This window comes from Loxodonta africana, chromosome 24, assembly GCF_030014295.1.
Source record: "Loxodonta africana isolate mLoxAfr1 chromosome 24, mLoxAfr1.hap2, whole genome shotgun sequence".
Taxonomy (NCBI): Eukaryota; Metazoa; Chordata; class Mammalia; order Proboscidea; family Elephantidae; genus Loxodonta; species Loxodonta africana.
Genome location: NC_087365.1, coordinates 27,326,937 through 27,348,097, shown reverse-complemented (window position 1 = coordinate 27,348,097; position 21,161 = coordinate 27,326,937). Strand labels below are relative to the sequence as shown.

The 21,161-nt window shown below is 49.7% G+C and overlaps 2 protein-coding genes across 5 annotated transcripts in view; one reads left to right on the top strand and one right to left on the bottom strand.

Annotated features, from left to right (window-relative positions):
* PCED1A (PC-esterase domain containing 1A) overlaps positions 1–1,966 on the bottom strand; it is a 9,211-nt gene extending 7,245 nt beyond the window's left edge. For 2 of the 4 annotated variants that reach the window (XM_064275864.1, XM_064275862.1), the window contains exons 1-2: positions 667–1,177; positions 216–360 (exon numbers count right to left, since the gene is read on the bottom strand). In XM_064275864.1, coding sequence (XP_064131934.1) covers positions 216–339 — 124 coding nt within the window. In that variant the 5' untranslated portion in view covers positions 340–360; positions 667–1,177. Of the gene's footprint in view, positions 1–215; positions 599–666; positions 1,178–1,324 lie in introns of those variants that run through there. The other 2 variants (XM_064275863.1, XM_023550084.2) reach the window with 2 other exon arrangements.
* On the top strand, positions 1,158–21,161 carry VPS16 (VPS16 core subunit of CORVET and HOPS complexes). The gene is made up of 24 exons (XM_003411616.4): positions 1,158–1,290; positions 14,597–14,685; positions 14,875–14,972; positions 15,060–15,188; positions 15,261–15,405; positions 15,532–15,647; positions 15,750–15,872; positions 15,997–16,052; positions 16,356–16,445; positions 16,546–16,640; positions 16,783–16,859; positions 17,329–17,460; positions 17,555–17,682; positions 17,816–17,851; positions 18,025–18,133; positions 18,296–18,430; positions 18,528–18,636; positions 18,727–18,824; positions 18,908–19,015; positions 19,332–19,409; positions 19,503–19,672; positions 19,753–19,849; positions 20,638–20,741; positions 20,851–21,161. Exons 1-24 carry the CDS (start codon positions 1,238–1,240, stop codon positions 20,993–20,995), a joined length of 2,520 nt encoding a protein of 839 aa, XP_003411664.2. The 5' UTR covers positions 1,158–1,237; the 3' UTR covers positions 20,996–21,161.

Here is a 21,161-nt window from a genome sequence, read left to right as displayed (position 1 = left end):
CCAAATCACCACAGAGACAGGCAACACTATCCACTAGTTTTGCTAGGACACCTGTGGACCGTGTGTAGGCTCAGAAAAAGAATAAAAGCCTGCTAGACTATGACAGACTAAGGGCTGGACAGAAACTTTGAGATGAAGATGAAAAGGTCCAGATATAGACGATGAACACATGGCGGGTGCATGACTGGGAAAGATGATCCTAGACGGGCACTCACTGGAGTCCCCCAAGATGACGACGAACTTGTTGTGTAGCAGCTGCTGGACTTCCGAGGCCTGGAGATGGACCATGGCGCTTGGCAGCGGGCAGCGAGGCTCCTCGTTCTCCAGACAGAAGACCATGCCGCTGCCGACAACGATGGGCTGCAGGGAGAGGCCCCTAAGCCACGTGAGTGTTGGGACTCAGGACAGGGTGGCCCCAGGGCCCGCTCTGGATAAAGACGACCTGCCCGGGGCCCCTCCCGGGCTGCCCAGAGCTACAGGGAGGATGTGGTGGCAGCAATATGGGGCCCATAACGGTGCTGGCCTTGCCTACACTTGGCACAGAGAGTGGGGGTCGCCCGGTGGCGCCTCCGAGGGACTGAGGCACTTCCCGCGCGGCGCCGCCCTGCGCCTGGCCACGTGCCCGCCGCCAGCCCGCGCATGCGCGCGCCCGAAGGCGCCAATTACCGAGTCCCGGGCCTCCGCGCCGGTCACCGGCGAGCGAGGAAAGCCCCCGCGCCTCGCGCCTCGCCAGGCTCCTGGCTAAGCCTCATGTTCCTGCGCCCCAGGAGGCCAGCCGGTTCTGCAAAGCCCCCGCCCCGCGGAGCCCGTGAGTCCCGATTAGCCGTCGGTGCGCAGCCTGTTGCCCAGCGCTCTCCATGCATGCGTCTCGGCGGCCCCGACGGCGCCTCGGGCCTCAGATTGCGCACCCTGAGCGGCCGTGCTCACGGCTCCCACTTCCGGTCACCCATGTCCCTCCCTGCGCGACCCCCAACGCCCGACGGGACGGGAAGATGACAGGGATGGCTGCAGCGGGGGGGGAGGAGCCAGGGCCTGGCCCAACCGGGCAGGCTAGAGCTCCGGAGTGCAGGTTAGGGGCGCGGCGGCGGCCGTGCGCGGCTGCCCACAGTGGTGATGGCGGCGGCGGCGACCTCGACACGTGAATCAGTCGGGCGGAAGCGGAAGCGGAAGCCCGGGTCCAGAGCCCGCGGGAGGCGAGCGTACCCTCTACGCTGCCCAGCGGTCTCCTGGGCCAGCCATGGACTGCTACACGGCGAACTGGAACCCGCTCGGGGACTCTGCCTTTTACCGGTGAGCCGCCCCGTCCGCCCACCGCCCGGCTTACCCCGCTCGCCCGCCGGCTCGTCACTACAGGCGCTGGGGGCTGCCCCACGCTGGCTTTCCCCACAGCTGCTGAGATCCCGGCACTCGCAGAGCGCAGACTCCTGTGGGATAGGAGCCGGGCCTTCCCCTCCTGCAGATAAGGAAAATGAGGCAAGCACGGTGGTCACAAGTAGGGGCAGAGCCCAATACCGAAGCCCAGGTCTGTCAGCCTCCGGAAGGATGCTCAGATCACGTTGAGGGTGGCCGCCCACGGGTGACAGCGAGTGCCCAGTCTCCTGCCGGGAAGTGATGTTGAATTCAGACCACAGGAGCTCTTCGAGGGGCGGGAGCGCACCGGTTGGGAGAAAGAAGCAAGTCGTCAGTGAATCTAGGTGTAGCGTGAGTGAAGACCCTCGGCCAGGGGCAGCCCTTCCCTGAGAGTCTTAGACCACAGATCTTTTGAAAGTGTAAACCGATCGCATCGTTACCCTGATTAGGATTTTTCAGTGGTTTCGGTTCTTTGTAGGAAAAAGTACAGGCTCCTAGTGAAACATCTGTAAGTCGGCCCCTGTTTGTCTCTCCAACCTTATCTGTCCCTCTCCTACCCACAGAATACTTTGTGTTCTAGCTGCATGGAATTACAGTGTCCCCATACATCATGAGGAGCCAGGTGGCGCAGTGTTTAAGAGCCCCGGCTGTTAACCAGAAGGTCAGCAGTTTGAATCCACCAGCTGCTCCTTGGAAACCCTGTGGGGCAGCTCTGCTCTGTCCTCTAGGGCTGCTATGAGTCAGAGTTGGCTCCACGGCAGCAGGTTTGAGAATACATCATGATGTTTCAGGCTCCCTCTGTTTGCACCAGCCTGCAGTTCTCTCTGTGGGGACTGCCATTTCCTTCCTTATCTCACTGGAGAAGTCTTGCTCGTCCTTCAGAACTTAGTACAGGGAGTGTTCCTAAAACCTTCCTGATTCTCCCCAGTAGGGTCCACTGACTCCTTTGAGCTTCACTGGGCCCAGTGCACTGGTGTGTTATGTACCGCACCAAAACGAAAAACCAAACCTGTTGTCAACTCATAGCAACCCTGTAGGACAGAGTAGAACTGCCACATGGGGCTTCCAAGGCTGTAATTTTTATGGGAACAGATTACCACATATTTCTCCTGCAGGACAGCTGGTGGGTTCAAACCACTGACCTTTTGATTAGTAGTAGCTGAGTGCGTAACCACTGCACAACCAGGCCTCCTGTGTATGGCACAGTAGGGCAATTTCTTTTATTCTTATGAGTTTCTTTTGCCGAATCAAGCTCCTTGAGGGCTGAGACCATGTTTTTTCCATCTTATTATCCCCAAGGCATGTTTAGAACTGTGACTGCTATTTTCTCTCTTCACACTGACCACTCACTCCAGTCTGACCACACCATTCTCAGTGACATTGCTTGGCTCTCTGGAATGTTGGACAGAGATAAGCTCCCCCTTCTTTCCTAGAAATTGTATTTAATGTTTTCTTATGAAAAACTTCAAATGTGCAGTATAGTACAGAATAGTAGAATGAACACTGTATAGCCACCATCTAAACCAAAGAAAAACAAACCTGTTGCCAGTGACTCGATTCTGACTCATAAAAAAAAAAACTTTTTTTTTTTTTTTTTTTGAGTAAAACAGCCCCTTGGAAACCTCCAAGGAGGAGTTGGTGTGTTCGAACTGCCGACCTTTTGGTTAGCAGCCATAGCTCTTAAACACTGTGCTATCATTAGTAATAATAATTATTGTGTTGCTGTAATTGCTTTAACTGTTTTGAAAGTTTGGGGAAAAAAAATACAAATGTGCGCAAACCTAGTGAAAGTAATTTGGTGAACATCCATGTACCCATCATCCAGTTTCAACAACCATCAGCATGTTGCCGGTCTTTTTTTGTCTTTCGCCCCACTTCCAACATATGTGCACAAGTGCACACACACACGTGCACACACATACACATACACTTTTTTGGACTATTTTAAAACAAACCGAAACACTGTATCATTTCAATCATAAATACTTTTTCTGCTGTATTTTAAAGTAAGTTACCCATATAACGTTAACACGTCTGGCTTTTAAAAAAAATGACAAACTTCTTCTAAAACTACAATGCCATTTCACACCTAGCAAAATTAGCATTTAGTGCTATCAAACAACCAGTCCATATTACAGTTTCTCCAGTTGTCTTCAAAGTGTATTTTTAGAGCTGGTTTGTTCAAATCAAGACCCAAACAAGAATTAACTCGTTTGCTTACCTCTCCTAATTAATTCTCTTGTAAAGGTAGAATGTTAGTACCATCGTCACCTACCTTTCGTTTTCATGAGATTGACTTGAGGAGGCCAAATCACTTTCTGAACTTTTCCCCTTGCTTCCTTGAGGTGCTCATCCCTCTATTCTTTATTTTTCTCCATCATAGCCTGTATTTTCTTAAACTGGTTATAAGATCTAAAGACTCGGTTTGATTCAGGTTAAACATTTTTTGGCAGAGATGCTTTGTAGGTGATGTTGTGTTGTTCATGTTGTATCACATCAGGAGGCATCATTATAGCTCGTGGTCCCACTATCAGTGAAGCTGAGATTGACCAGTGGGTTCCGTTGGCAGTGGCCACATCCTTCCATTGTAAAGTCATATTTTTCCCCCTTTGGGACAAGCAGGTAATCCGTGGAGCACTACACTGGGTGTATCAGCCTGAGTCTAACTAGGAGACAAAAACCACACAGTGATTTAAATGGGACGTTTAACACAAAGAAGTATGAAGTGATGACAGAAGAGTAACTATAAGATGTAAGAAAACTCTATATGGTACCCTATAGCTGAGGGAGAGTACCCAAGGAAGGACAGACTTAGAAGGGAGGTCCCTTTTCCAAGGCTGGAGTTCAGACCTTGTTGGAGAAGCTGTAGTGAGAGAAATTTGCTACTTTACCTAAGTCAGAGTCACTGGGCAAGCAGGAAACAACCCACCCAGGCAAAGATGGGACACAAGTGAGCCATAGCTGACAGCCAATCTTGTGAGCTTGCAAGCAGGAAATCAGGAGTATGTGCTGTCCATGTCAAAAGGGCAGCAGCATTGAGAGGACTGTGGGAGATAAACCTCTGGCGGGGAGAGGGGAGCAGGAGGGAGAGACACGCAAGCAAGAGGGAGTCCAGGTGCTAGTACAGGCAGGAGGTCTGGAGCGTAAAGTGTCCTTATGGAAGGAGCCATGGGAAAATGGACACCAGTCCAGGCCAAGACTGTGAGGCCCCCATGGGATGGCATGTTCTGGATGCATTGTTGGGGCAGAGTACTACTTAATGTCCTTACACCCATACTACTGACAGACCGACTGACAGTGCTACTGCTGAAAGTAGCAGGAGAGCTCCTTCCTCCTGCAGTGTGACTCCAGCGCCCTCTACGGAGAACGTTTAACATTGTGCTTTCTGTAGAGCCCGACTCATGGTAACCCCACGCATAATGGAATGAACCTTGCCTGGTCCTGCACCACCTCCACGATCAGTTGCGAATCGAGTCTTTGTGATCTGTAGGATTTTCACTGACTTATTTTTGAAAGGAGATCTCCAGGCATTTCTTCCTAGTCCATTTAGTCTGGACACTCCACCAAAAACTATTCAGCATTATAGCAACGTGCAGACCTCCAGTGACAGATGGGTGGCTGCACACGAGGTGCACTGGCCAGGAATCAAACCCAGGTCTCCCACATGGAAGGCAAGATTCTACCACTGAACCATCTGTAAAACTAGTAGAGCATAGAGTATAAAAGGGTGAATTTGGAGCTGAGAGGCAATAAATTGATAACTGGCACAGTCCACCTTTTGGCTGTTCAGCTTCCACACGTACCCTTCTATGTACTTTTGAGCTCCCTTACATCAACAAAACAACTCTTGTTTTTTTTAAATTGTACTTTAGTTGAAGGTTTACAGAGCAAACTGGCTTCTCATTAAGCCATTAACATACATATTGTTTTGTGACATTGGTTGCCAACCCCATGACATGTCAACACTCTACCCTTCTCAAACTTAGGTTCCCCATTACCAGCTTTCCTGTCTCCTCCTGCTTTCTCGTCCTTGCCCCCGGGCTGGTGTGCCCATTTAGTCTTGTTTTGTTTAATGGGCCTGTTTAGTCTTTGGCTGAAGGGTGAACCTCAGGAGTGACTTCATTACTGAGCTAAAAGGGTGTCCAGGAGCCATACTCTCAGGGTTTCTCCTGTCTCTGTCACGCCAGTAAGTCTGGTCTTTTGTGTGTGTGTGTAAAAAAACAACTATTTTTGCTTAACGAGGTACTGTTATCTGTCTTTTAAGTGAAGAACTTTGCTTTTCCAAAATGAGAAAACTTACGGTTTCAACAATCCTTTATCTATCGAAGGTTATATTAATTACTTGTCAAATTTAGTCACAGTCCCACTGAATATTCTGTTCAGTGATTCAAAATAGGTAATATTCTGTTACCTAATGACTAAATTGTAAAGTTAACCTGCAGTAATTTCTGTATAAAATAAAAATAGGAAGGAGAGACAGTGGTGAATATATACAAATACACGCATTTAACAAGCTAGAGAAAATATCCAGAACTACAATAGTCTTTATTTCTGTAATTGGTCACGAGGTCATAGTTGATACCTCTGGCTTTCTTCTTCAACTGCCCATTCCATATTTCTTTTGCCCTCAGCCAGAACCTCTACTGCTCTGGGTTCTTTACCTGGTGGAGTGACTCAAACCTTCATTCTTCAGTTACCCTACTTTTTTTGGTTGCTGTAGTTTTTCCTTAACCTTTACTGCTGGGCATGGAATTACTAAGAGGTACCCCAGAGAATCCCTTAACATAGTCCTTTTTTTCTCTGTTATGTGGCACCAACTCAGTTTCCCCCTGGTAGTCAGGATTAATCACTTCAGCCAGTAGATTAATTCCATTTTTTAATGCCTGTTGGTTCAGTGACATAAGGAGCCCAAAATGGTGAGGTGGCACAATTCATTGGGACCACTGTTGTCTCCTCTGGTGGAAGCATTCTCCCTTGGAGACTGAGCTGTCCACATCAGCACAGCTCAAAGTTACCAGGGACACTGGAAGCAGCATTTCTCTAAGTGGATTACTAGGTGTAATAGTGAGAGGACCCACTCCCCCTTCCACCCCTTGGCTCTGAGTCGCACGTGTTCTGACCGTGGAGGAGACGGTACCATATAATGGCCTCAGGTTCAAAACATAACTGCGTTCTGTAATACAGAACTCCGTTCTTTTAGGGTATCGTCTCCCAATTGGCTCCGTAACTGAGTCTGTAGTAAAACATCCCGTTTTTCATTTAAGCCAGACACTTATAGGTGATGAGGTATATGGTAAGGCTGGTTGATTCCATGGTCATAAACCTATTGATGCACTTTCTTTGCTGTCAAATGAGACCCTTGACTAGATGCAGTCCTGTGCAGTATGGTGGGGTAGTAGATTCTGTAAGTCCATGGATAGTGGTGCTGACAAAAGCGTTGCAGGCAGGGAAGGCAGATTCCCACCCAGAATACTTATCTGTTCCAGTGAGCAGAAATCTTTGCCCTCTGCTTGATGGAAGAGGTCCATTGTGATCAACCAGCAGGGTAGTCCCCCCAGGAATGGTGCCGTATTGGGACCTTGTCTCTGCTGTTCTCAGGTTAGGCACTTAGCAGTAGTGTTGGCCATATCAGTCTTGGGGAGGGGACTCCCCTTCCAAGAGATCAACCCCAAGTGAGGTTATCACAGTATTTTCAAACAAAGGAAGTCTAGTTTGTTCAGACACAGGAGGGCGAGCTACTTCCACTGATAGAGAGGCCTTGAATTTCTTGGGGGACCCATATTGTTCATTTCCTTTGGGTCCAAATACATGTCCCCATTCCAAGCTTCAAGATCTTTTCTGATAAATGCCCTAACTTTCAGACGAGACTGTAGATTCAACTGTTGTAATTCAGCAACCCACACAATTAAATTTTGGGTTTAATTTCAGCAATATCAGCTGTGCAGTTATGGAAGCTCTGTGGCTCTCAGAGTGATAGGAGCTGAGAGTTAACAGACCTGAGCCTGTCATTTTCTCTGTATAAGTGTTCAAGTGTACACGAAAGAATTTGTTCCACTGATGGAATTGTAAAATGGTACAGCCACTGTGGAAAACATTTTGGCGGTTCCTCAAAAAGTTAAACATAGAATTACCATATGACCAGGAAATTTTACTCCTAGGTATATATGCAAAAGAATTGAAAGCAGGAACACAGATACTTACCGATATTCATTGCAGCACTATTCACAGTAGCCAAACGGTAGACACAGTCTAAACGTCCATCAACAGATGAATGGATAAACAAAATGTATATACATGCAATAGGATATTATTCAGCCATTGAGAGAAATGAAGCTCATGCTACAACATGGACGAGCCTTGAAGACATAATATTTAGTGAAATAAATCAGTCACAAAAGGACAAATATCACATGATCCTACTTACATGAAATATCTAAAATAGGCAGATGTAAGACTGAAGGTTATTAGTGGTTACCAGGGAGGGGAGGAAGGGGAGAAGGAAGTATCCCCATTCCTTTGGGGGCACTGACTTTCTATTAAGGGTGATGGAAAAATTTGGAAATGGGTAGTGATGGTGGCTGCACAACATGGTGAAAGTAATTAATGCCACTAAATTGTACATGTAAAAAAGTTTGAAATGGCGATGTTTTGTTATATATTTATTTTGTCACAATAAAAAAAGAATCTATCCTATACCACCGTCCTTACAGTCATCATTACTACCATAACAGTCAAGTGCAGCAGCCGTTCCCAAAGCATACGTTTCAGTTGACACTTCATCACGATAAACTATAATTGGTAGCTCGATTAATTGTGATCCATGTAATAGGTTAAGAGCATCCCAATTCCAGTTGACAGGAAGCTCAGTGCTACACTCAGGCCCAAGAGCATGACTAAACCAATCCCCAAATTCCATCTTCAGGGGTCTGTCTCCTGGCACCACTTCCTGTACCAGGGTGTAGCTGCAGCTCACTGGATGGCAGCGTTCACTGGTTTACCTAGGCCAAAGTGAGCCCAGTTGCTGGGCAGTCAGGAAGCAACCCTCTGGGTGCAGGTAGAGGATACAGGTGAGCTCCATGGGTCATGGAGACCAGAGTCATGGAGAGTACAGAGGAAGTGGGGGTGCTGGTGTGGGCAGGAGGCCAGGATCACCTGGTATCCGTAAGACAAGCCACAACCTGTGGCCGGGGGCACAGGGGTGCAGAGGGAGTCAGTGGATGCACTCTGAGGCAAAGGTGGGATAAAGTCAGTGGCTGGGCAGTTGGCACACAGAGGAAGTAGAGGCGCTGGCATGGGCAGGAGGCAGAATCGTCATGTTTGTCGAGAGAGCCGCAGCAAGGTGATCACCAGTGCAAGCCGGGGGACTGAGGGACCATGCGTTCTGGGTCCATGGCTGGGCCAGAGTCCGACCAGATGTCCTCACACCCTTGCTTCTGACCAGTGTGCAACCGCTGAGAACAGCCAGAGTCCCTTTTTCCTGCAGTATCCCTCCAGCGTCCTTTACCGAGGAAATTTAACATCGTGCTCAGTGTAACCGAGAAATACTTAAAGGAATAATGTCCATTACCACAGAGCATGTTTTGAAGGGTGAATTTGGAGCTGAGAGGCAATAAATTGTTAACTGGCCACTGGGTCTGTGTGAGTATCTATCTTCCCACCAAATTTTCATCCAATGGTCTTAGTAATAAAATGTCAAAGGAAAAGCATGTGGGTTGTAAAAAATTCAGATAATAAAGAAGAACATAGTATACAATTTTAAATCCTCTTATCTCCTTCCCCCCTTCACCACCCTCCCCAGAGGTAACCGCTATTCCTGGCTTAGGGTGGAGGCCTCTGGGCTTTTTTCTATGTATTTACACACACTTGTATGATTATACATAAATATGCGTCTCAAAAACATGTTCAATTTTTTTATCACGTAAATAGGTTCATATGTTTCATACTGTTCTGCAGCTTACTTTTAAAATTTAACATTATGTCTTAGAAATCATTGCATGCCAGTGTGTGCAGAGTTATCTCATTAATGGCCACATAGTATTCCCCAGAAAGGGCAATAGTTTATTTAACCAGTCTTATTTGGATGGACATTTAAGGAAGCTTTTCCAGGTTTTTTTTTTTTTTTTTAACTATTTTAAACACGGCTGCAGTACATTCACACCTGTGTGCATTTGTGCAAGTAGCTTTATAAGTGAGAATATTAGGATGAAATTGCCAGGTCAAAGGGTGTGCCCATTTAGAAGTTAGATGGAACTTCCCTGCCTTCCAGAAGGACCAGACCACTTCATACTTCCAGCAGTCTGTATGAAAGTGTTCGTTTTCCGCATCTTCAGCAACACTGGATGGTTTAGCCTTAAAAAATTTTTGCCATTCAGATGGCCAAAACATGAAAATGATTTTTTAATTCATATTTTCCTAGTCCTTAGGGATGTCTTTGACTCTTTGACCTTTGACTATTTTTCAGATGTTTTGTTCCTATTGGTTGGTGAAGGAGCTCTTTAAGTATTCTCTATATTAATCTTTTGTTACAAATGTTGCACATCTTTTCTCAGCTTTTATTTCATTTATTAATTTTTAACACAAATTTTAAATTTTTATATAATCTATCAGTTTTTTCGTTTATAATTTCTGGGTTTTGTGTCTAGCTCTGGAAAACCTTTTCATATTCTTATCATTTTATAAATATCAGCTTATATTTTTCCAAGTTTTTTTGTTTTTAAATATTTTCGTATGAAATAGTATGCTATAGCCCCTGATCATTCTTTTGTTTTTTTTTCCCCTCCTTTTTTTTAGTTGTGGTGAAAATACATACCCAAAACATTCACCAGCATTACTTCCATATTTACAATTCCATGATATTGATGACATTTTTCATGTTGTGGCACCATTATCACTATCCTGTTCCAAAATGTTCCACCATTATTAACATAAACTCAGGTGCCCACAAACAAAAACTCCCCTTTTTCACTCCCTCCCATTCCTGGTAACCATTAATAATATTTGATTTCTACATATTTGCTTGTTCGTGACATTGTACAGTATTGGTCTTTTTGCGACTGACTTATTTCACTTAGTGTAATGTTTTCCAGGTTCACCCATGTCGTAGCATACATACATCAGGACTTCATTTCTCCTCACCGCTGCATAATATTCCGTTGTATGTATATACCACATTTTGCTTATCCATTCATTTGTTGGTGGGCATTTAGGTTGTTTCTACTTTTTGGCTATTGTGGAAAGTGCTGCAATGGACATTGGTGTACAGGTTCCATTTGCATTCCTGTCTTCACTTCTAGGTATGTACTTAGGACTGGTATCGCTGGTTTTTTCATTTAAAAAAATTAGAGTCTTTTATTTCTAAGAACAGTATCCCTTTAACATACAAACTTTATTTTTTTAGCTCTTCTCAATGTCCTGGAGGAGAAATCTCCTTTTTTTTTTTTTTAAAATTGTGCTTCAAGTGAAAGTTTACAAATCAAGTCAATCTCTCATACAAAAATTTATATATACCTTGCTATGTACTCCTGATTGCTCTCCGCCTAATGAGACAGCACTCTCCTTACCTCCACACTCTCTTTTCATGTCCATTCGGCCAGCTTCTGACCCCTTCCACCCTCTCATCTCCCCTCCAGACAGGAGATGCGAACATAGTCTCATGTGTCTACCTGATCCAAGAAGCTCATTCTTCACCAGTATCGTTTTCTATCACATTGTCCAGTCTAATCCCTGTCTGAAGAGTTGGCTTTGGGAATGGTTCCTGTCTTGGGCTAACAGAGGCCTAGAGACCATGACCACCGGGGTCCTTCTAGTCTCGGTCAGACCATTAAGTCTGGTCTTTTTATGAGAATTTGGGGTCTGCATCCTGCTGCTCTCCTGCTCTCTCAGGGGTTCTCTGTTGTGTTCCCTGTCAGGATAGCCATGGGTTGTAGCTAGGCACCATCTAGCTCTCCTGGTCTCAGGCTGATGTAGTCTCTGGTTTATATGGCCCACAAACTTTTTTTATGAGTATCCGTTAATATGGATTTAGAAATCAAAGTTTCATTCTCATCCTTACCCTCATCCATCCAATTCCACCCCTCCCCTACAAGATTTATTAGATTCTTTAAATCATTCCTGAGTTCCTTTTTTTCAAATGCAAGCAAATATGGCTATTCTTAGTTCTACTCCTTTTGATATAGAAGTCTTTAATTTTTATTTAGTCGTTGGTCTTTTTCTGGGTGATTTCTGGATTTTATATCATACTTAGAAATTGTACTTTAAGATGGTAAAAGTATCCAAGATTTTTTCTGATAGGGCTTTATTTTTTTAACATTTAAATCTTGAATCCCACCTGGGAAATATTTTATTGTAGAGATTTAGTAAGGAAGTAGTTTTGATTGATTCTTCCCATATAACTCATTGTCTCATTTCGGGTATCAATATGCACTGATTTGAAATACCCCTTTTACTAAATGCAAAATTCCTGGGGCTTTTTCAGAACTGTGTCCACTTCCGTTGATCCATTTGCTTATTCATGTACCAAAACCACCATTTGAGTTACCTCTGGCTGTATGTAGTATATTTGCTGTCTAATAGAGTTTAAGTATTCCCTTCTCCTTTTTTTCAAGTAATTTTATTATTGTTATGATTAGGATCTTTTTAAAAGTTGTATTTCTAGTTGATTTTTGCCAGACTGTGGAAAATATATTGATTTATATTGATCACCCTACTGAGCTCTGATTTATTTTTTCATAGATTGCTTTGGATTTTCTAAGTAAACAATTAACGTTATTTGCAATTAGTAATGGTTTTACTCCTTCTGTAAAATATAAACCTTTTTTTTTTTTAATCTTAAGTTATTTTGTCTAGAGCCCCGAGAATAAAGTCAAGTAGTGGATAATGGTGGCCATCTTCCTGCTGTTTAACAGAAAGGCCCTTGAAACGGTACTAGCTGAAATGCTCTCCTTGAACACGGTCCTCTCGTGGCATGCCGGAATAGTAGTGCCCACTCCTCTGTGTCCTTTACGTTTCCCCTTTCTCTACCTCTGAAAGTTGAAGGATGGCACGCATCAGACTTCCTAATGTGTCTCAGTCTCCTTTTCTTGTACAGCGTTCGCTCGCTCGCTCTCTCTCTCGTCTGTGCACATCTGACATTGCAGCCACCTCATGCCTGCTTGTCATTTCAGTTCGTAAGCTAAGCATTCACAGGTTGGCATCTCTCTCCCAAACTTCTGACTTACTGAAGAGCTCCTCTTGGATTACTTAGGCCCTGCAAACGCAGTACCTCTAAAACTGAGTTCATCGTATTTTCCTCGAGGATATCTGCTCCTCCTCCTGTGTTTCCTGGCTCAGTAAGCAGCACCACCAACTTTTATTGCTCTGTACTTAACATTGATCAGAAAATGTGGTCAAATGTGCCTTTAAACTATCACTGGGATTTTTGTACTTTCTCCCATCCCAAAGTACCAGTCCTGAATACCTATCTCAGCCAGATGCACAGCCTGTGTGATCACTGCTGCTTAGCCCCTCCCCTGCCCGCCCCACTCTCCACCTGCGCCCCCCCCCCGCCCCCGCTCATCTCCCTTCACTCTTCTGCCTGCAGCCAGGGTCATGCTGGCCCCGTGACAACACTACCATGCTCTCCACGCCTTCCACAGGGCCTGGCAGGCACTGGCCTTTGCTGTTTCCCCATCATGGCCAGGGCTCTAGCGGTCGGTCCTGGGTTCTTCCTCTTCGTCCAGGGATCGCCTATTTCATATGGTTTTCTCTACCTGGAGCTCCCTTCTTCCCAGGTTTCTACCTCACTCATTCCTTCACAGCCTTCAGGTCTTAGCTATACTTGTAGAAAGCAGTGTCCAGTGTCTTTTTTCCCACCAGCAAAAAGAACTCTTCCTGAGGGCAGGGGTCACATCTGACATGTTCCTGTCTGCTCATAGTGCTGGGCTGGCACGAGGGTGTGGGCCTGTCAGTATGTGTGAGGTGGACGGGGATCTCTCTTCCCTAAACCCTGTCAGCTCTAGCCTAACCCTGAGCACACAGGCTTCAGTCACTCTCTAGATTTTTCATGGGTGCAATTGGCTGTGTGCCTTTGAATGAGCAGCTGCCTCTTGTGTGGTCCCTACATGAGACTGGTCCAAGCCCCCAGCCTCCAGCCCATGCTCAGAGCCTGAGCTCACAGCATAGGCGTGGATGACTTGGGCCCTCTTGGCTGAGGCCAGGCTTTAACTTGAGCGTGCTCCTCATGGATCAGCCTTTTAATTAACCATCTAGAATTAACCAAATCCTCCACTGGGTCCGTGGGCAGATTGAGGCTTTGAGGGAGGTCCCTAGTGGGGTTTAGAGCCTTTTAGACCAAGGAAGGGAATGTTAACAAGCATTGAATGGGACCCCTGGGTATAACGCCCAGAAATAGAAGACTCCCTGCCCCAAGAGACCCTCTTTCTCTTTTTTTTTAAATAATATGTTATCGTGTTTTCAGTGAAAGCTTACATGGCAATTAAGTTCCTGTTTAACACTTTCTACACAAATTATTTAGTAACATTGGTTATATTTTACACAACGTGTCAGTATTCTCTTTAATTCCATTATGTTTGATTCATTTCCAGCAATCTAGTTTCCCTGCCCTTTTACCTACTCGTCTTTTCTTTAGGGTAATTGTTGGACCATTTGGTCTTATATAGATGGTTTTTTAAAAGAGTGCAGTACTCTCAAGTTGTATTCTTTATTTTGTGAATCACTAGGTTATTTAGCTAAAAAGTGACCACAGGGAATAGTTTCAGTTCAAGGTTTAGAGTATCTCAAAGCGATAGTTTTGGGGAGTCCTCCAGTCTCAACCAGTCCAGTAAGTCTGGACTTTTTAAGAATTTGAGTTCTGTTCCCCAGTTTTCTCCCATTCTATGAGGATCCAGAGCGACCCTCTCTAAGGTCACATTTCCTACCATTGTAGGCCTGAGCCAGCCACCCCACCCTAGTCCTGCCTCATTGTGTGCCCTGGGTATTGCCACACAGCCTGGCGGTCCTGGGAGCTCCTGCCATCCATGGGTACTTGCCCAAAGGGCCACATCTTCCCCTGCCAGTACCCACTCCTCCTTCACCTGCTGTCCATAAGTGTGTAAATGGCTGGTCTGCCTAGCTGCCTAGTCATCACCCCTCCCACCTCTCCAGCTGCCCTGCAGAAGACAAGTGGAGGCTTCAGGGACTCTTGGGTCTCACTGTGTCTGGGAGGCAGGGTCATGAGGAGGCTAATGTCCACTTGCCTCTGTGTGGGCAGGAAATATGAGCTGTACAGCATGGATTGGGACCTGAAGGAGGAACTCCGGGACTGCCTGGTGGCCGCTGCACCCTATGGAGGCCCCATTGGTATGTTGCTCTTCTGCCACCTTGTTCTCTGAGACCATGGGATGAACTCGAGGTCCTAGATTCCTTGGTGCTTTGCTGTCAGGGTGTTCTTGCTGATGTATGCCACCCCCTACTTACCCTGCCGAGATGCCTACTTCCCACGGAGTGGGCCTTGGGAGCTAGGTCGGACAGTTTCCTCTCAAACTGCAGCACTGCTGAGGAATCCCTGGCGGAAGGAAAAGGCTGCCAGTGTGCGACCAGTGCTCGAGATCTACTCAGCTTCTGGCATGCCTTTGGCCAGTCTGCTGGTGAGCACCCCCAGCCATCCCTGGGATTGGGGGCTGGGCAGGGATTCTCGCATTCCCCAGACAGTCCAGGAGCCTCTCTCTCTGCAGTGGAAGAGCGGGCCCGTTGTGTCCCTGGGCTGGTCAGCTGAGGAGGAGCTGCTCTGTGTGCAGGAAGATGGTGTAGTGCTGGTTTACGGGCTTCACGGTGACTTTCGGAGATCCTTCAGCATGGGCAATGTAGGGACCGTGGGGAAGGGAGGTGGGGTCTGTGACCCTGTGGCTCCCTCAACCCATAGTCCCTCTCCCCAGGAAGTACTCCAGAATCGGGTTCTGGATGCCCGTATTTTCCACACGGAGTTTGGTTCTGGGGTGGCCATCCTCACAGGAGCCCACCGCTTCACCGTCAGTGCCAATGTGGGCGACCTCAAGCTCCGTCGGATGCCAGAGGTGCCAGGTAAGCCCTGTGACACCCCTGAGATGGTGATCCATCCCCACAAGTATGCTCACACACTGTGGGACCCAGAGATGCAGAAGCTGTGGGCCCTGGCCGTGCTGAGGTTGCCCCCTTCCTTGGCCACAGGCCTGCAGAGTGCACCCTCGTGCTGGACCCCACTGTGCCAGGAGCGAGCAGCACACATCCTTCTGGCTGTGGGTCCTGAACTTTACCTCCTGGACCACACCACCTACTCCACAGTGGTAAGAGTGCTGAGGCGGGAGTGACATGGAGGAGCAGAGGGAGGCAATGCAGAGGGCTCTGAGAAGTTAGTGTACCTGGTGTCCTCCCTGGCCCTGCCTCAGACACCCCCTGGCCTGGTCTCAGGAGTGAGCAGCTTTCTGCAGATGGCAGTTTCTTTCACCTACCGGCACCTGGCACTCTTCACAGACACGGGCCACATCTGGATGGGCACAGCATCACTCAAGGTTCGACCCTGGCCAGCACAGGGATTCTGTGGTCAGGGAAGCTCTCTTGGGGCTAGGAGAGGGGCTTTTCAGTCAGGCTGGTGACTGTTGGGACAGGACTGTGACATTCCCCACGCCCTTCCAGGAGAAGCTGTGTGAGTTCAACTGCAACATCCGGGCCCCCCCAAAGCAGATGGTCTGGTGAGGCTGGGAGTGTTATGGTGGGGGTGGGGGTGGGACATAGCCTTGTTTCCTGGGACATCTTGATTCATCCTGTCTGCTGACCAAGCCAAGTGGAGCTTGGAACTGATCTTCTCTGCCACCCCACACTTGAGGGAAACTGTTGCCCTCCTGTGGGCCCCAGATATCCTGGGGAGCTGACAGGTCAGTCATACTGCCTTGTCCCAAGGCAGAGGGGGTATGGGCAGTGACATGGGAGACAGGGGAGTAGGGACAGTGTCCCACGTTGTGTCCCAGATGCGGGTGTGTGGTGGTGTCCCACAGGTGCAGCCGTCCTCGCAGCAAGGAGAGAGCCGTTGTGGTGGCCTGGGAAAGGCGGCTAATGGTGGTGGGTGATGCGCCCGAGAGCATCCAGTATCCTTGGAGGGTTGCCTGTGTAAGGTGGGAAGGGCAAGGGGGTGGTGCCTGCCCCAACCCCTCTCTGGGTAGTCTTGGGAACCTTGACCAAGCTCAGGTTTGTTCTGGATGAGGACTCATACCTGGTGCCTGAGCTCGACGGAGTCCGCATCTTCTCACACAGCACCCATGAGTTTCTGCATGAGGTTCCAGGTGAGGCCCTCACATGGGCACTATGTAATCTAGGCCAGGGGGCTCATTGGCAGCACAGCTGCTCAGGGCAGGGGTCCGAAGGCAGGATCAGGGTGCTGAGGCGGGGCTGAGGCCCCCACAACTCACTAACTTCCTCCCCCAGTGGCCAGTGAGGAGATCTTTAAAATTGCCTCGATGGCCCCTGGAGCACTGCTGTTGGAGGCCCAGAAGGAGTATGAGGTAAGGCCCCAGCCCTGGTCTTTTCTGCAAGCCCCAGGATGCTCTCTTTCCCCTTTCCCTTCCCCTTCCCCTGATTGGCCTAGCCTCCGTGCCCTTGCCTGGGCCTCTGTGGGCACAGCCAGGTGCCAGAGGGGTCCAGGCAACAGTGGCCTGGGCTGGGGAGGACCATCTTGGGTAGACTGAAGGGTCACAGTGTCCTCCATGTGGTGATGGGGAGGGGTAGGGCACCTCCACTGCCCCCAGCCCAGGCACAAGTCAGGACTGCTGTTGGGAAGTCTCAAGGCCCATCGCATACAATTGTGGCTGATGTGGGGTGACGTCTGTGGGTCCCTCAGCCAAGGAGATGTGGGCTCTGGCCTGTGCAGCCCTCTAACCAGTCCATTTGAACCACAACCCAGAGGGGCTCGGGACCAGACTTGGGAGTGTCCTCTGTCATGATGCCCCATCCCTGCCGCCCTTTTCTTTCCAGAAAGAGAGCCAGAAGGCAGACGAGTACCTGCGGGAGATCCAGGAGCTGGGGCAGCTGACCCAGGCTGTGCAGCAGTGCATCGAGGCCGCAGGACACGAGAACCGGCCAGACATGCAGAAGAACCTGCTCAGGGTTGGCCTGGAGGGCGGATGGGGGGGCTTGGTTAGGGGGCCTTGGACCTGGGGCAAGGGAAGTCTCCCTGCTATTGCCCTCTGACTCTTCACAGGCGGCCTCCTTCGGGAAGTGTTTCCTCGACAGATTTCCACCCGACAGCTTTGTGCGCATGTGTCAGGACCTGCGTGTGCTCAATGCCGTGCGGGACTTTCACATTGGCATCCCCCTCACCTACAGCCAGTATCCCTGAGCATCCTGGAAGGGTGTCTGCAGCCTGGGTGGCAGGGGAAGGGCCAGGGGCCAGGGATGCTGCCTGCAGGTCTATGGCAAATGGCTTCTCCTCCAGCTAGATCCTTAGCTGCGTAAAATACAGATACAAGCAGCTGACCATCCAGGTGCTGCTGGACAGGTACAGTAAGCTCAAGTGGGCAGGCATTGTGGCCTTTGGGGAGGAGTGCCTTGTCACTGCTCCTGACCCATCTCTCTGGGATTCAGGAGCCTGGGGCACAAGCCAGGGCCACTTGGCCCTCTGTTGCACCATCCCACCTCATTCCTTGTACCCCTCTCCCCCTTGCCTACCAGGCTCGTGTCTCGGAGACTTTATCCCCTGGCCATCCAGATATGCGAGTACCTGCGTCTTCCTGAAGTGCAGGGCGTCAGCAGGATCCTGGCCCACTGGGCCTGCTATAAGGTAAGGATGTGGGTGGTGTCCAAGGGCATTTGGGGGTTTCTAGGCCACTGGTGAGGAATAGGAAATAGGAAGTGCAGAGCTGAAAGGGTGGGTCCTGATTAAGGGCCTTTGGGGTAGGGGTGAGATCCAGGTATGTCTGATCCACCCTTTCTCCCCCTGCAGGTACAACAGAAAGATGTGTCTGACGAGGATGTTGCTCGGGCCATTAACCAGAAACTTGGGGACACACCTGGTGTCTCCTACTCTGACATTGCTGCACGGGCCTATGGTTGTGGCCGCACAGAGCTGGCTATTAAGGTATGGGTGCCCAGCCCTCCCCAGACTCTGATGTGGAGGTTAGAGGCCCCTAGCGAGTTCCTTCTCTCTGTGCCTTCGTCTCCTCCCCACCCCACAGCTGCTGGAGTATGAACCACGCTCCGGGGAGCAGGTACCTCTTCTCCTAAAGATGAAAAGGAGCAAACTGGCACTGAGCAAGGCCATCGAGAGTGGGGACACTGACCTGGGTGAGCAGGGTTCGGATGAGGACAAGGCCAGGCCCCTAGGCTGGGCAAGAGGTGAGACTGAAGTTCCCACCCTACCTTATTGTCCTGTAGTGTTCACGGTGTTGCTGCACCTGAAGAACGAATTGAACCGAGGCGATTTCTTCATGACCCTTCGGAACCAGCCCATGGCCCTGAGTTTGTACCGACAGGTGGGTGTTGTGGGCCAGGGGGTATGGGGCCTCCTGAGCCCTTGAGTTGGCCTCACTGACTGATTGCCTGCTCTTGTCCCCAGTTCTGTAAGCACCAGGAACTAGAGACTCTGAAGGACCTTTACAATCAGGATGACAATCACCAGGAGCTGGGCAGCTTCCACATTCGGGCCAGCTACACTGTCGAGGAGGTCTGGGGTCCCCAGGGTGGGTGGGACCTGTGGGCTGGGGCAGTGGGTCTGGTTCCTTCACCAGGAATCTAGGCCTCTGTATTTGGTGCACACCCCCTCTTATCCTCACTGTTGAGAGTCTGAGAAGGAATGAGGCCAGGATGGGGGTTGGTCCCAGAGGACCTAGCCGTCCCACTAGGGACACAAAGCGGCGCACCCAGTGGATAAGGCTGCCCTGTGACCCCAGGGCACAGGAATTGGGGAGAAGGCCGTATTCCGGGCAGGGTGGGCCAGGTCCTGTGTGCTGTGGGCTCAGGCCTCCCTTTTTCCCTTGTAGCGTATTGAGGGGCGAGTAGCAGCTCTGCATATGGCAGCTGACGCCTTCTACAAAGCCAAGAATGAGTTTGCAGCCAAGGTTTGGCCCACCGTTTTCTAGAAACCTCCTCTCCTCTCCCAGTCTTTCCTCTTTATCCCTCGCATTCCCACCCTGCCTCATCCTGGTTCCCAGGCCACAGAAGATCAGATGCGGCTCCTGCGGCTGCAGCGGCGCCTAGAAGACGAGCTGGGGGGTCAGTTCCTAGACCTGTCTCTACACGACACAGTCACTACCCTCATCCTCGGTGGCCACAACAAGCGTGCAGAGCAGCTGGCACGTGACTTCCGTATCCCTGACAAGAGGTGGGTGAGGGCCCGGGCCCCATGCAGGTGCTGGGATTGCCTGCTCCCCTGCAGCAGCTCAAAGCCCGGCTTCCCCACAGGCTCTGGTGGCTGAAGCTGACGGCCCTGGCGCATCTGGACGACTGGGAGGAGCTGGAGAAGTTTTCTAAGAGCAAGAAATCACCCATCGGCTACCTGGTGAGGCAGGGGTCCTCCCTCTACCCCACCTCCGGCGAGGGTAGTCCTGGGGATGGGACAAGGTAGGGAAGGAGGGAAGATGGCCCATTCGTGTGTCTGTTCAGCTAGCTGTCCCACAGAGTCAGGGAGAGCCCCCATGTTCAGGGACAGACACCAGCCACTGTGCTGGGTGCACTGGAGGATTTGCCTAGGTCTGTCTGCAGATGGCAGGGTGAAGGAGACTGAGCTGCTCTTCCCACGGGAGACCACAGGGTGGGTCCTGTGTGGCGGGCAGGACGGTTGGAGACTACCTGCCTGAGGGAAGGTCTTGTTTGAGTGAAGGGTGCACCTGTGAGGCAGGAGGATATTGAAGGGGTTTATTTTCTGTGGCAAGGTGTCCAGAGGTGTGGTGGGTAGGTGGGCAGGGGGAGGGGGTAAGGCAGCCATGAGAAAACACAGGCCTTGAGAGGGCAGGTGGCAGGAACCATCTATGTGGGGGGGTAGTGGTGGATGGTGGAGCGGAGGCTTGGAAATAATGGCTTCCAAGGCTTCAAGAGATCTTTGGTGTAGCTGTGGCTGTGCTGAGAATGTTGAGATCACACCTGCTGTCTGTGTAGGAGATTGTGTGTGTGTGAGAGAGAGAGGGAAGACGGGAGGGAGGGAGAAAAGGAGAGAGAGAGGAAGGCAGGCAAATACACGTAAGGCATATGAAACGTATATGGACAGTGTATCCATTGGGCTTTTGCTTATAAGAGAGAGGACAGGAGGACTGTGCCTTCTCTTCTCCACCCCCTCCCTCTCCTTCTAAGCCCTTTGTGGAGATCTGCATGAAGCAACACAACAAATACGAGGCCAAGAAGTACGCTTCCCGCGTGGGTCCTGAGCAGAAAGTCAAGGCCTTACTTCTTGTTGGGTATGTAGATCGAGGGCCCTGTGGGTACTGTGTGGCTGAGCCAGCGGGTTGACGAGAGGCAGGGTTGTGGGCAGCCGTGACACCATCTGCCCTCCTGCTCAAACCCCAGGGATGTGGCTCAGGCCGCAGACGTGGCCATTGAGCACCGAAACGAGGCTGAGCTGAGCCTCGTGTTGTCCCACTGCACTGGAGCCACGGATGGGGCCACAGCTGACAAGATTCAGCGGGCCAGGGCACAAGCTCAGAAGAAGTGAGGAGCCAACCCCTCATGTTTCCCTGAGGCAGGGACTCCTCCCCTAGCCCTGGGGTTGACCACAGAGTCGCTGCTCATCTAGCTCCTCCCCCAGAGCAAAGCTTAGGAACTGGGGTGAGGTGGGAGTGGGAGACTGGTTGTAAATAAAGTTGGAATGCTTTGACGTG